We start from the raw sequence: 12,108 nt of genomic DNA on the forward strand, positions 1-12,108 counted from the left end.
TCCTCATTTTATCAGCTCATCAGGCAGCACTAATACAAGTTTTCCCACCAACTCAGACCTTGCAGAACCCCCTAAAAAAAACCCAAATGGTCACCGAGGCTTCCCTCTAAGAAGCCCCATGATTTGAACTATGAATGCCATGAATGTCCTAGAGAGCCGCATGTGGTGAAATGTGAACTCTGTACTGCCGCTGCTTCCGAGAATCACAGAAATTAGAAATGGAAAAGATAAGAAGGCGGCTAGTCCTGCTGAGCGGTACAGAATGTTTTTAACATACTGCCAAAATGGGTATTGCGAGATGTGGGTGGTTTTCTATAGGATAGCAACCTACTACTGCTGCTAGCTCATAACTTTACTCCTTAAGCTCATGTGCTAGTGTTTGTTCTGTGGTGCTAAAGGATCCAGTTTCGAACCCTGCAGACAAACCGTTACACCTTCAGTCAGGTTTTCTCATAACTCACATCTTGATCTATTTACCCTGCTCCCCACGCTTACCCTTCCTAGGCTTTATCAGCAGACGCGCCAACAAAGGAAACAGATGTCCACAAAGGCTGCTTAAGGCACGGAAGGGGTTTTTATTCCAAAATGCAACATAGCAAAAGCAAATCAAATTAAACTGTATGCTGAGAAGTTGGAAAATCCTTAGCAAAGCAGCAGTAAGTCTTCCCAATTTCCCATTCCTTCCACTAAGGAACAGACTGCTCTAACATAGTTCTAAGATCCAGCCTTTGCTACCCATCCACACACCTGAAACCGTCATGCAGGCTCTTCTCCTCCTGCCTCACAGTACCGCACTATCCTTCTCGCTGGCCCTGACAAATGCAACCTTGTCCTGTTCAGCTCCATTCAGAATGCTGCTGCAAAGAACATTTTCCTCCTGGCCCATCCCTTTGACCGCCTCACCCCTCTTTGCATCCTTCCACCGGCTCCCGTCCTCTGTCGCACCAAACATAAGCTGCCTGGCTTCGCTTTTAAGACCCTTCATGTCTAGCCCCACCTGACAAGTTCTCTCTCGTTCAGTACAGAAACATCGACTCCTGCCTCCATCCAGCCCACGATGCCAGCCTGCATCACCCGCTTGTGAAATTTCCAAACAAGCATCTCCATGCTTTCTCTCGTGCTGCCCCTCGTGCTTGGGAGAAGCTCCCCAGGCATAACCACAAACCCACTTATAGTCCCTCCTTCAAACTCACCTCTTCCAAGATCTCTACAAAAAAACCTTGACAACGGTTATGCCTCTGGCATGCTCAGACCATTGCCTGTCATGCTGATCAATGTCACCTCGTTTCCTCGTACTCCCCGATCTGTATCTATCCATCTGGTGTCTCTTGACTTATACTTGGATTGTAAGCTCTCTGGGGCAGGGACCATCTCTGTGTTCTGCGTTTGCAGAGGACCGAACACAATGAGGTCCAAGCCCGTGACTGGAGCTCCGAGGGGCTACAGTAACCCAAATAAATAATCGTAATACTGCAAACCCCTCCGCCTGCAGCTCAAAGCTGTGTCCCCACTAGCCCACTCCATGATCCATGCACCAGTCCAGCAGGAATCAACGTCTCCCTTCCACTCCGCTGGAAACTTTGCCTTCATTACCAGAGTTCTATGCAAGCAATGAGTTTGCTTGAATGAAGATTGCTGTTGACAGGATGCCAGACACTTCTGGAGTGCTTCACTTTAGGATTGTTTTTTTTAACGCAATAGAGTTATCTAGGTGCGCTGGGCTTAATGAGATATGACAGATGGCCCGATTAGCATCATGGAATGTTTACATTCAGTAATTGCAACTTGCCACTTAATTTGGTTAGTGTGTTTCCAAGCAAGACACACCCAATGACAATACAGACAGCAAGCGGGTGAGTTCAGAATTAGCAATGGACCATGATCCTGGGTTGGTAACCAGCTGCACCAGGGCTGCTGGAAAGGCGGTGGCATTCAAAGGCTGGATCCTCTGTATAATGAGCACATTTTCCCATCCACTCTCTGGATCTAAAATTCTTGCCACCTTCTGAAAGCTGTCCCTTTCCCAGCCATTCCCAGGGACACAGGGAACAGCCACCATGTAAGTTTTCCAAACTATAGGCCAAGGGAGGCTGGGAGAAACCCCTTAGTAGCTGCTGCATTTCCCCTGCACTGCCGAGACCTGGCTCCAAATTGAGCTGAGCTGAGGGTAAGATACTTGCATTTGGGGGAAATTTGGCAGTTTTGGATTCCGAAGAGAATTTGTGACGCTGAAGAGAAAAAACCGTCTCATCTTTCTGTATAATTTGTATTAGTGCCACCATTAAAGACACAGTGCCGGATGGTGTCTCCAGCCAAGCAGTGTTCAGTGCAGGAAAGGAGGGGACAAAGACACCTTTGTGCTCAGTCCCCAGTGTAAATTAGAGCAATCTCAAGGCTGCTGTAATTCACACTCTGCTGCCCACAGGCCCTAAACCTCCAGTTCACTCCAGCCAGGCTCTCTTTTTTCCTTGATGTGCCCCTGGTACACTGGGGGTTGCAAGGGAAGCCGGCACAGAGCCAGCCATGCCCAATCTTCCCCTGGGGATCCAGGTATGCTGAGAGTATTTCCTCATGGGGAGATCTGGCTGCCTTTGTGTAGCTGGAAAAGTACGAAGGTGCCACAACGCCACAGGGAATCCAGCCCACACTGTGCAAACATAGACAGAGAAACCAGATCTCTCCAAAACCTGGGCAAGTGAGCTCAGAAAAATCAAACAGCATTAACATTTGTCACTGTCATATTATCCAAAGTGCAACGCTACTCCCTTGCTCCCAGACGCTGAACGAGGGCCAAAGAAAATGAGGTCAGCTCCACCCGTCGTGAACAGGAGCCTGTGTCATAAAGAAAACATGGGCCCACAGTCTGGCATAATCGGCCAGCTCAGTTTAAGCACGCAGGCTGGAGACCGAGCTGCCTTTCCCCTTCAAGGTCTGGCCTGAAATCTCTAGCAGGGCACTGGAGGCGGGAGGGAACCATGTATCCAGCTCCTTTTATAATGGGTTTGTCTAGCAAATGCCCAGTTGTACCTGGCCTCTGGAGGGAATGCCAAGGAGAAAGCACTCAGTGAGCGGCAGGAGATCTTACCATAGAGAAAACAACTCTGTTTTGCTCGGCAACATACAAGGGAACAACAGCTGTGCCAGCATTAACAAAAAATGGCCTGGTCCCCATATGCCTTTACAACACTAACTATATAAGAGATGAACTTCCTGCCAAACGCACCTTGGAAAATGCCATCTGATTTCCCAGCAGAAGGGAGACGGGAAGGTTCCCATCTCTGAGCGTTTGTCCTCAAAGGCAGCATCATATGACAATGCTGCCTCACTGCATGATGACAGAGTCATCGCATCGTGACAGAGCATTGCGATGCACAAAACAAATCGCATGCGCTTGATGGTCTAGCAAGTTAAAGCCTGATCCAATGCCCATTAGAGTCAGTGGAAAGAGTCTCAATTTTTATAACAGGCATTGGATCAGGCCCTAAGGGATGGGATGCTGACCTGCCCACGAATTTCAGGAAGAGTGACAAAAAGGCAAAGCACCCTGGAGCTGGAGGGGGGAACAGGCTTCATGGAGAAAACCCTCCAAAACCACAACAGCTGAAATCTGAGTGGGTTCCGAGTCCCAGAGCCAAATCCTACAGCACCAGCAGATAAGTTGCTAGGTGCACCCTGTTCACTCCTGGCGTGGCTTATCTTTGATAACAGATTCAAATTTTCATGTTAAATATTTGTAGGACCCCCCTCCCCATCTCCTTTGAACAGCTCTAAATCTCTCCACGGAGGTAAGAGGGTTCACAGAAGTGTGGTAAAACAAGATCAGGGAGATTCCTAGGGCCAAATGAAGCCCTCTGGGAGAGTGGGGAGGAAGAGCCCACCAGCATTTAGAGTTCTAACAATCTAGGAACAAAATCCCCATCCCTGTGAGCAGATGGCTGCAATCCCACAGCTCAAGCGCAACATTTCGCATCATGTTTCATTTCAAGGAGCCCTTGTAGCCCACAGCATGTGCTCCATCCACCTTCTTGTAGCAGAACCAACCCACCAGCCATGCACTGACTCACCTCGCACTCTTCTGGCTCACTCCGGCACACCACTTCCAAATCCTCCAGCGCCTCTGAATACTGCTGCAGGGCCACATATGCCTCCGACCGGCACAGCCTCAGCGAAACATCATCAGGAGCTGCACACAGAAGGCCTCAGTGACATTAATACAAGGTCTACACTCAATATCTCCTATACACAGTGAATTCTGACCGAGTGCAAACAGGTGCAAGTCCTGTGGAAATCTCCTGGACAAATTCAGCTGGGGAGGAGGATTACATCAGAAAACAGGTGTTGGGCTAAAGTAGTGTCACTTGCCCTGACTTGGCATTGGATGGACAAGGCAAAATAAGCACAGCTTGCATATCAAGAGTGTGGTGGAGAGGGTGTAGAAGGAAAGCCAGCTAACAGGATAAAACAGTTGTGACAATTGTTTTGCACACTCGTATGCCAAATCAGTGAGACTTGCACTATTTTATCACATACCCTCGCATTTGCAATTTTGATCAGCTTATGCCATGATTCTGTCACCACTAAATTCACACTGTTGGCACTAATTATTTTTTGTTAATGACTTAATTTCAGGCCAGGATGCAGATGGGACCGTAAGGCAATGAATATGCAGGTTAGTACTCTCTGTCATAAACAGATAGCTAAGGGTTAATGTTTCTTTTACCTGTAAAGGGTTAACAAAGGGAACCAAACACCTGACCAAAGGACCAATCAGGAAACCGGATTTTTTAAAAGGGAGGGAGGGAACTTCTGGGTGTGTTTTGTCTTTGTTCTGTCTGTTTGTTTCTCTCGGCTATGAGGGAAGAGTTTTTTTTTCTATCTCCAAGCTTCTTTCTACCCTTCTGTTCCCAAGTTGTGAGTACAAAAGGAAAAGCAATAGGTTTATATTGTATTTTGTATTTACATGTGTGGAGTTGCTGGAATGTTTAAATTGGATATCTTTTTGAATAAGGCTGATTATTCATATTTTCTTTTAAGCAATAGCCCTGTGTTATGTCATCTTGATGCAGTGATCATGTCATGTGTTTTTTCTTTCTTTTTTATATAAAGCTTTCTTTTTAAAACTTGTTGGATTTTCTTTTCCTAGTTAAGGCAAGGGGATAGAAATCTCTGTGCCAGGAGCACTGTCTCTCTCAGGGAAAGACTGGGAGGGGGGAGAAGAAGGAGGGGGGAAGGTAAATCGTCCTCTCTGTTTTGTGTTTCAAGGGATTGAAGCAGGGAAATCTCCTAGTATCCCCAGGGCAGGAAAATCTGGGAGGAAGTAAAGAGCAGGAAGGGAAGTGGGTTATTTCCCTTTTTTGGAGGCTCAGGGCATCTGAGTCTTGGGGGTCCCCCAGGGAAAGGTTTGGGTAGACCAGAGAGTTTATCAGGTACTCAGAATCCTGACTGGTGGCAGCGAGATAAGATCCAAGCTGGTAATTAAGCTTGGAGGTTCATGCTAAGCACCCAGATCTTGGACGCTAAGGTCCAAATTTGGGACAGAGGCTTATTACACTCTCACAATGGAATATCCACATCAGGCACATGACTAAGAGATCTTATCTAGCTAACTACGTGATCTAGTCTGACACTAGTCACAGATATCATTTTATAACAGGAACTGGTAATGCAAAAGCAGGCTTGGATTAAACTAGAGTTGGTCAACAAAGCTAAAGACTCTATAATTTCAGATCTTAACTCGTGACAACTCTGAAATTTTCAAAGCTGATTTCATTCTGCTGGGTTTCAAAATGGGCTCGGTTTTCCATTTTTGATCCCCAGATATTTGCAAGGAATTATTTTATCTACATTACTGTATTCACGTGTTTTGGAAATGTCTCAAAAATGATTTTTTTTTCAATTTTGAAATAGACACTTTTCATTTAGAGTGTGCTTCTGATTTTTGTAGAAGCCTGCTGTGTGGTGAATTGGTCTGATCCAAACTGGTACAATCATCAAGAGAAAACAAACTGAAAACTTATAAGTAAAAAATGAAAATGGTACATAAAACATGAAGAAAACTTGTTTTTCAACTGAACATTTTTGACCGGTTCTATTTAAAACCACTAGGGGTATCTCAGGTTAACTATCCACCCTTATAATAATGAATCATGTTTATTATGGTAGTGCCTAAGGACCAGCAAAGATTGGGGCCCCACTGTGCCAGGTGCTGTACGAGACAATCTCCGTCTCAAAAAGCTTCTGATTGAAATAGATGATCCAGACACGGGCTATGGGGAAAGGACAGAATGACAAGTAGCACTATCAGTTACAAATCAGAGACAGGGAATCAGAGCTTCCATTTCATCTAGTCCCTTTCCTTGCTAATGCTGAACTGCTCCCTACTTTTTAATCTCAGGTGCTCAGTGGAATAAGGCTGAATCACAGCCAGCATCTCTTCAGAGACTATTCAGCAATCTAAAATAACCTAAGGATTCCCCTCTCCTGCCCCAAATATCCAGCCTTAAATTTCCCTTCATTCCAGTTTATCCTGATGTACTCAATCTCTCAGCAAGACCTCAGCTGAGTGGAATCTGACAATGCATATTGGAGCTGCCTTTCAAGAACAGAATCTATTGATTCGAAGGTGGGGGTTGGGGGCGCTGTTCTCCAGACATCCTGAACCACAGTCTTTTGGGACAGAGCTGTGCTTCTGTTGCGGGAGAAAGAATAAAAATAGTCCCTGTGGTGTGCTGTTGCCATAGAAAGCCCAGGGGCGTCTGCTGTGAGTCACTGACCGATGCTGCTATGCGACATTACAAAACAATATTTCCGCTGAGGACCCATAGGCTGCAGTGACACAAGACAGCCTCTCAGTCTGGCTGGCCAAGTGTTTTCCATCTCCATGTCAAGGAAGATGGATGGAGGAGGAATATGGAACAAAGAGAGGGAATCTGTTTCCCTTCTTGGCTCTATGTTTTCAAGCAGAAATTTAGATTGAGATTCCCGAAAGCCACCTACGGGAGTGAGGAATTCAATTCTCGTTGATCGATTAATAGCAGTTGTGCACCTTTGAAGTTCCCCGCTTTAGTACCAACACAAGGTGCCGTAGTGGCAGTTCTACGGAGCTCTGCTAGCTCCTGGACAGACAGCACTGCAGAACATTCCCTTACACTGGGCCTCCCACTGACCTGGTGGGATCAGCTCTAAGCTTTGCCTTTCTTCCAGCACTTCCATTGTGGGCGCTAGGGGTATTGTTGGTGTCATATGGCAACTTGTTCACTGACACCCCCAATTCTAATTTCATCGAGGTCACTGAATAAGCACAAGATAATATTGCTTTCAGACCCTACTGAACTAGGCTGGATTTCAGCTGATGACTTCTAACTAAAAGTCCTCCTGGGACATCCTGTCGTACCGTACATTAATTTGCAGAGGGGGCCACCTATCTCCCAGTATGCTGGTAATTTTCCTGGCCAAGCAGTCTGTCTACGAATACTTTCTCTCTTTCAGTCACTCCTTGTGAGACTGTTACAGGACTGCTGACGAGCACAAGCTTAATCAATGAAAAAGCCTGGCTGTGAATCTCAGCCCATCTCTGCAATCCACAGCTGGCGACATTAGAGAGAGAAAATACTCCTGCACTAACTACACTGCTGGCTTTCTGACACTCCCAGGAAGGCTCATCTCCCCAGCCACTCCAAATTCTAACTTCAGAAAGTGAGGAAAGGCAGGCTGGATAACATCGCCTCTGCGTCTGTGCTGGGGAAGCCGTCACCCTGCATGGGGTTTACTCAGATGGGTTTCGTTTGGGCTGCACTGGTGTGTTAAAGTGAGCGATTGACAGCAGCAACCTTAAACCAAGCTATAACAAGGACAGGCACAGTGCCATCCTTCTGAATGAACATAAACACAGTGACCAGCCATCCACCTCTGGAAATTCATTTGCGGACTAAGAATAGTCTTGAGAAAAGAGGACCGGGGAGGGGGGGAACTGATGACAGTCTTCAAACATGTGAGGGGCTGTTCTAACGAAGACAGTGATCAATTGTTCTCCATGTCCACGGAAGGCAGGATAAGAAGTAATGTTAATCTGCAGGTTCAGGTTAGGTATTAGGAAAACTTTCCAGCTATAAAGGTAGTTAAGTTCTGGAATAGGCATCCAAGAGAGGTTATGAAATTCCCGTCACGGCAAGTTTTTAAGAATAGGTCAGACGAGGGATAAGTCTGGGTTTATTTGGCCCTGCCTTAGCACAGGAGGCTGGACTTGACTTCTCGAGGTCCCTTCCAGTCCTACATTTCGATGATTCTATGATTTTATGACTAAGGGGGGCAAAAATCTGCTGCTTGATGTGAGCATTAAACACCAACGCAGCCCTAAGAAAACTCAGCCAAGGACTGCTCTGTAGCCAAAGGGAAAAAGGGCCTGGGGCTAAAATTAAGCAACAAACTAGAAACGCTTTCCAAGTACTTATAGTTATTTAACTACAGATAGGAGAGTCTAGCAAACCTGCTCTGAAGAAGGCATGCTGCTGAAATGTTAGCAGTGCTCTCTTCTCCATAATAAAACAATCGTAAGTGCTCTGAACATATGCTCTGGTGTGTTGCTCTGTGTAAGCCTGAGGGTGTTCAGGGTGTGCAGTGGCTTTGGGCTTGGTTTGCTATGGAAGTTTCCCACACACGGAACACTGCCAGTGCACCTGAATCCTCTGCCATTCCAGACCAAGCTTTGATGCAGTTCTGCCAATGAGCCACAGTCCAAGCGGGCAGACAGCTGTGACTATGACTATTTATTCATGCAAACATACCTGTCTTTACTGTAATCTTGCCCACATCCCCATGTGTCTCTTTATCCACCTGTTGTGTCTTGTCATAATCCTGGTGAACGAGCTCTCTGGAGCAGCAGATGCCTTTCCTTTACTTATCTACATGGTGCCTCACACAATGGGGCTCCTATCTCTTACTGGGTCTCCTCTCCCTGGTACTACTGCTATCTATATAATAGCAGTAGCTGCAGCCCCTTCTCCCAATGCTAATCTTTGAGCCAGGACTGCCAACCAAACTGAGCTGTGCAGTGCATTTTGTTAAGCGGAGAAATGGAATTCACAGTGAAATCACAACTCATTTTTCACTTGGGGGCCTGAGCCGAGCTCAGAATCCAGGGGGGAAGCGCTAGGGTGTGACTACTTTGCACTACATCACCTGTCCCCTTCAAGCGTGTGTAAAGACACGTCATGGCCATTCATAGTCACAGGTTTAATGATGTCTACGAATCAGGTTTATTTGCAACATGCACAGACACACACATGAACTCGAGCTTGTGGGGGAAAGTAAGATACTACACCTCAAGTTCAAGATCTGGCTAGGTGTTCTTTTTGTGACTGCTCTGTGTTTTAAGTCTGTAGCTGTTGCCTAATGGTATTTCATTATCTTGATTGCCACTGTAAGTTAAGGAGAGGTCCATGATTCTCACTGATACACGCTCATTGGCAGAAGTGATATAAGGCAACTGATGGATTGACAAAGCACTGCCTTTGGTTAACTGCGAAGTGCTTTTGCATTTCCCTTGAAAATAACACAATGTTTTAAAACTTTGTTTATAGACAGGCAGTATCATAACCAAGATGGGAAGTTCTTCTGGGCAGGGACTGAGTATTTCTATTTGTTTGTGCAGTGCCCAGCACCAGGAGACTGGCGCAACTGCAATCCAAATGATCATAAGAATAAAGACAAGTTGGGGAGATGGTGAGCATAGAACCAAGAACCTTTGGAGCACACAAATAGAGTAACAAGAATTTGGAACATTGAACATTTTTTTCAATATTTCTTTTACAGAAATCCCATGATGTAAAAAAAACAGTAATGAAAATGTTAATAAACAGACGTATTTGCTTCAAGACTGTTGATCAAGCAATCATGATGCTGAAAAGTGATGCATGTCTTATGTTAATATGTTGGATAAAAGGATCTGCTCAGGACACAATGAGGATTTATTAGCCATCAGCAAATCAGTTACATTCCTAGGCTCTGATCCTGCTGGCAAATTTCCCTTGGAGGTCAATCCTGAAACAAGACTGCAGGATCCAACCCTGGCCCCCGAAGTCCTGGGAGAGTAGAGAATTAGTTAAACCCTGGCTAAGAGTTTTTGCCAGAGCTGCATTCTCCCAAGAGGCAGAGGTGGCTCAGACAGGTGTAACTGAGTGGATACACTGTGACAGTCTCACAACCCTGCTGATCATTTTCCATCTTCATTGCCCTTTTCCAAATGGCCAGCTTTGCTGGTTACAGGAACAGCGCCACTGTTGCTGGAGCAAAGAACTTCCTCTGGGACTGACACATGGCTGGATGTGAGCACTCTGTGTCACTGAACTTCTAACTTCTAAAACAGCTATTCCCCTCCCATACTTTCAGAAACTCACCGTTCCGCCTGCAAATAATGGCTCGAATTCTTCTGTCACTTACACACCTGAAACCCTTCAGATTAGTGGCTGACAGCAGAATTTGCCCCAGCAACTATACCCCTCAACCTGCTAAAGAAGTTGGTCATGAAGGCAGAGCAATGCTGCTCACATGCATGGAGAGAAACTATATATGTGCAGGTGAATAGCTTAAATCGTGCCCAGGGCTTGCAAAAGAAAATATCAGCAACTGCATGAAAAGGAGAGAGCTGTTACTTGGAGCTCTGGTACAGATGATAATCAAAGTGCCTTTTTAAAGTCCGGGGGAGGGGGGTTTGGAGGAATTCATCTGTGCAAGCTGGTGCAAATGAGGCGGGGTTGAACTGCCTCCCTTAGTGACCCTGTGGAGTCACGGCTTCATTCCCCGGCTGTGATGGTGGGGTTCCCCTCTGTCTCCGCGAATAAAGCGGCTCTTTATTATGAGGAAGCTAATAAGGAGAGAGACGGTGCAGCCTCCGAAGCAGTCGTGCCTGGCGAGAAGTTACATAACCAGGAGCTGGTGGGGGGCTGCTTTGTGTGGGGGGGTGCGTGGATCCAGACACTGACCAGCCTCCCTCCCCACCCCCCAGACCCTGCCACGCTTACCCAGCTCGAGCCCCTTCTGGGCTGCCCTCAGCGCGGCCCCGTAGTCCCGGCTCCGGAGCAGCTCTTGCGCGTGGCTTTGCAGCCGGGCCAGCCGGGGCTCCCGGGCCAGGCACTTCTCCAGCAGGCCCCCCAGCAGGACGTTGCAGCGCACGGCTCTCGAGCCCAGGAGCCGCAGCTTCCCCCGGCACACGAGGCAGCGGGAGGGCAGCGGCTCGCCCAAGCATCGCTTGCAGAAGGAGTGGCCGCAGGAGACGGTCACCGGGTCCCGCAGGACAAACCGACACGAGGGGCAGAGGAAAACGTCCATCGCTCGGGCCCCAGCCCGCGGGCGGATGTGCCCCCGGAGCCGGGCTGCCCGGGGCTGGCGGGCGACAGGCTCCGGGCCCCCGCAGTGCCAGGGACACGGGGGGGGGCCCTACACAAGGCGAGGGGCTGGGAGCCGCGCACCAGAGCGAAGCACCCAAGGGCCCTCCACGCCCCTCAGCCCATCCTCGCCCGGCTGGGCTGCTGCCCCCGGGGGCAGCGGGGCGCGCTCGGGCTCCCCGCGGGTGACACCCCCGCCGCGCTTTTCCTGTCCGCGGCCCGTGTCGGGGTCACAGTCCCTGTCCCGCTCTGCCAGCGCCGGCTTTCCGCTTTCGCATCCCTTCTGCCGCCCTGCCTGGGGGAGGCGGCTGCTCCTCCCACCCTCCTCTCCCCTGGGAGGAAGGCGGGGGGGGGGCAGGTGGGTGCAGTCACTTCCCCGGGCTGGAGCAGCCCAGCTCCATCCCCGAGGAGCGATTTGTCGGGGCAAAGCGGGGGGGGGGGGGCCCGCCCCCCCCCCCCCCCCCCCCCCAGTTGCAATCGCTTTTGTTGCTCGCACAAAACTACATTACGTAAAATCTGGAGCAGCCCCCCATGTGATGGGGCTCCGGCGCCCGCCCATTGGCGGCGGCTTAGGCCCGCCCCTGTTGTGAAACAGACCTTGCAGGCTGCGTTTCATAACCGAGGGGAGGGGGGGTTGCTTGGAGGGAGAGACAGGGAGCCTTGGGGGAATGCGGGGGCTGCATGGGGGCTGGGGGAAAGGAGTCACTGACCCCGCGCCCGCCTGCAG

General features: G+C 48.6%; 1 protein-coding gene across 1 annotated transcript in view; it reads right to left on the reverse strand.

Moving 5' to 3' along the window:
• LOC116819694 (LON peptidase N-terminal domain and RING finger protein 1-like) overlaps positions 1–11,839 on the reverse strand; it is a 29,635-nt gene extending 17,796 nt beyond the window's left edge. The window contains exons 1-2 of the mRNA XM_032771643.2: positions 11,019–11,839; positions 4,065–4,183 (exon numbers count right to left, since the gene is read on the reverse strand). Coding sequence (XP_032627534.1) covers positions 4,065–4,183; positions 11,019–11,325 — 426 coding nt within the window. The 5' untranslated portion in view covers positions 11,326–11,839. The remainder of the gene's footprint in view (positions 1–4,064; positions 4,184–11,018) is intronic.
• Between the last annotated feature and the right edge of the window lie 269 nt (positions 11,840–12,108).

The sequence above is a fragment of the Chelonoidis abingdonii genome, chromosome 7 (assembly GCF_003597395.2).
Source record: "Chelonoidis abingdonii isolate Lonesome George chromosome 7, CheloAbing_2.0, whole genome shotgun sequence".
Lineage (NCBI taxonomy): Eukaryota > Metazoa > Chordata > Testudines > Testudinidae > Chelonoidis > Chelonoidis abingdonii.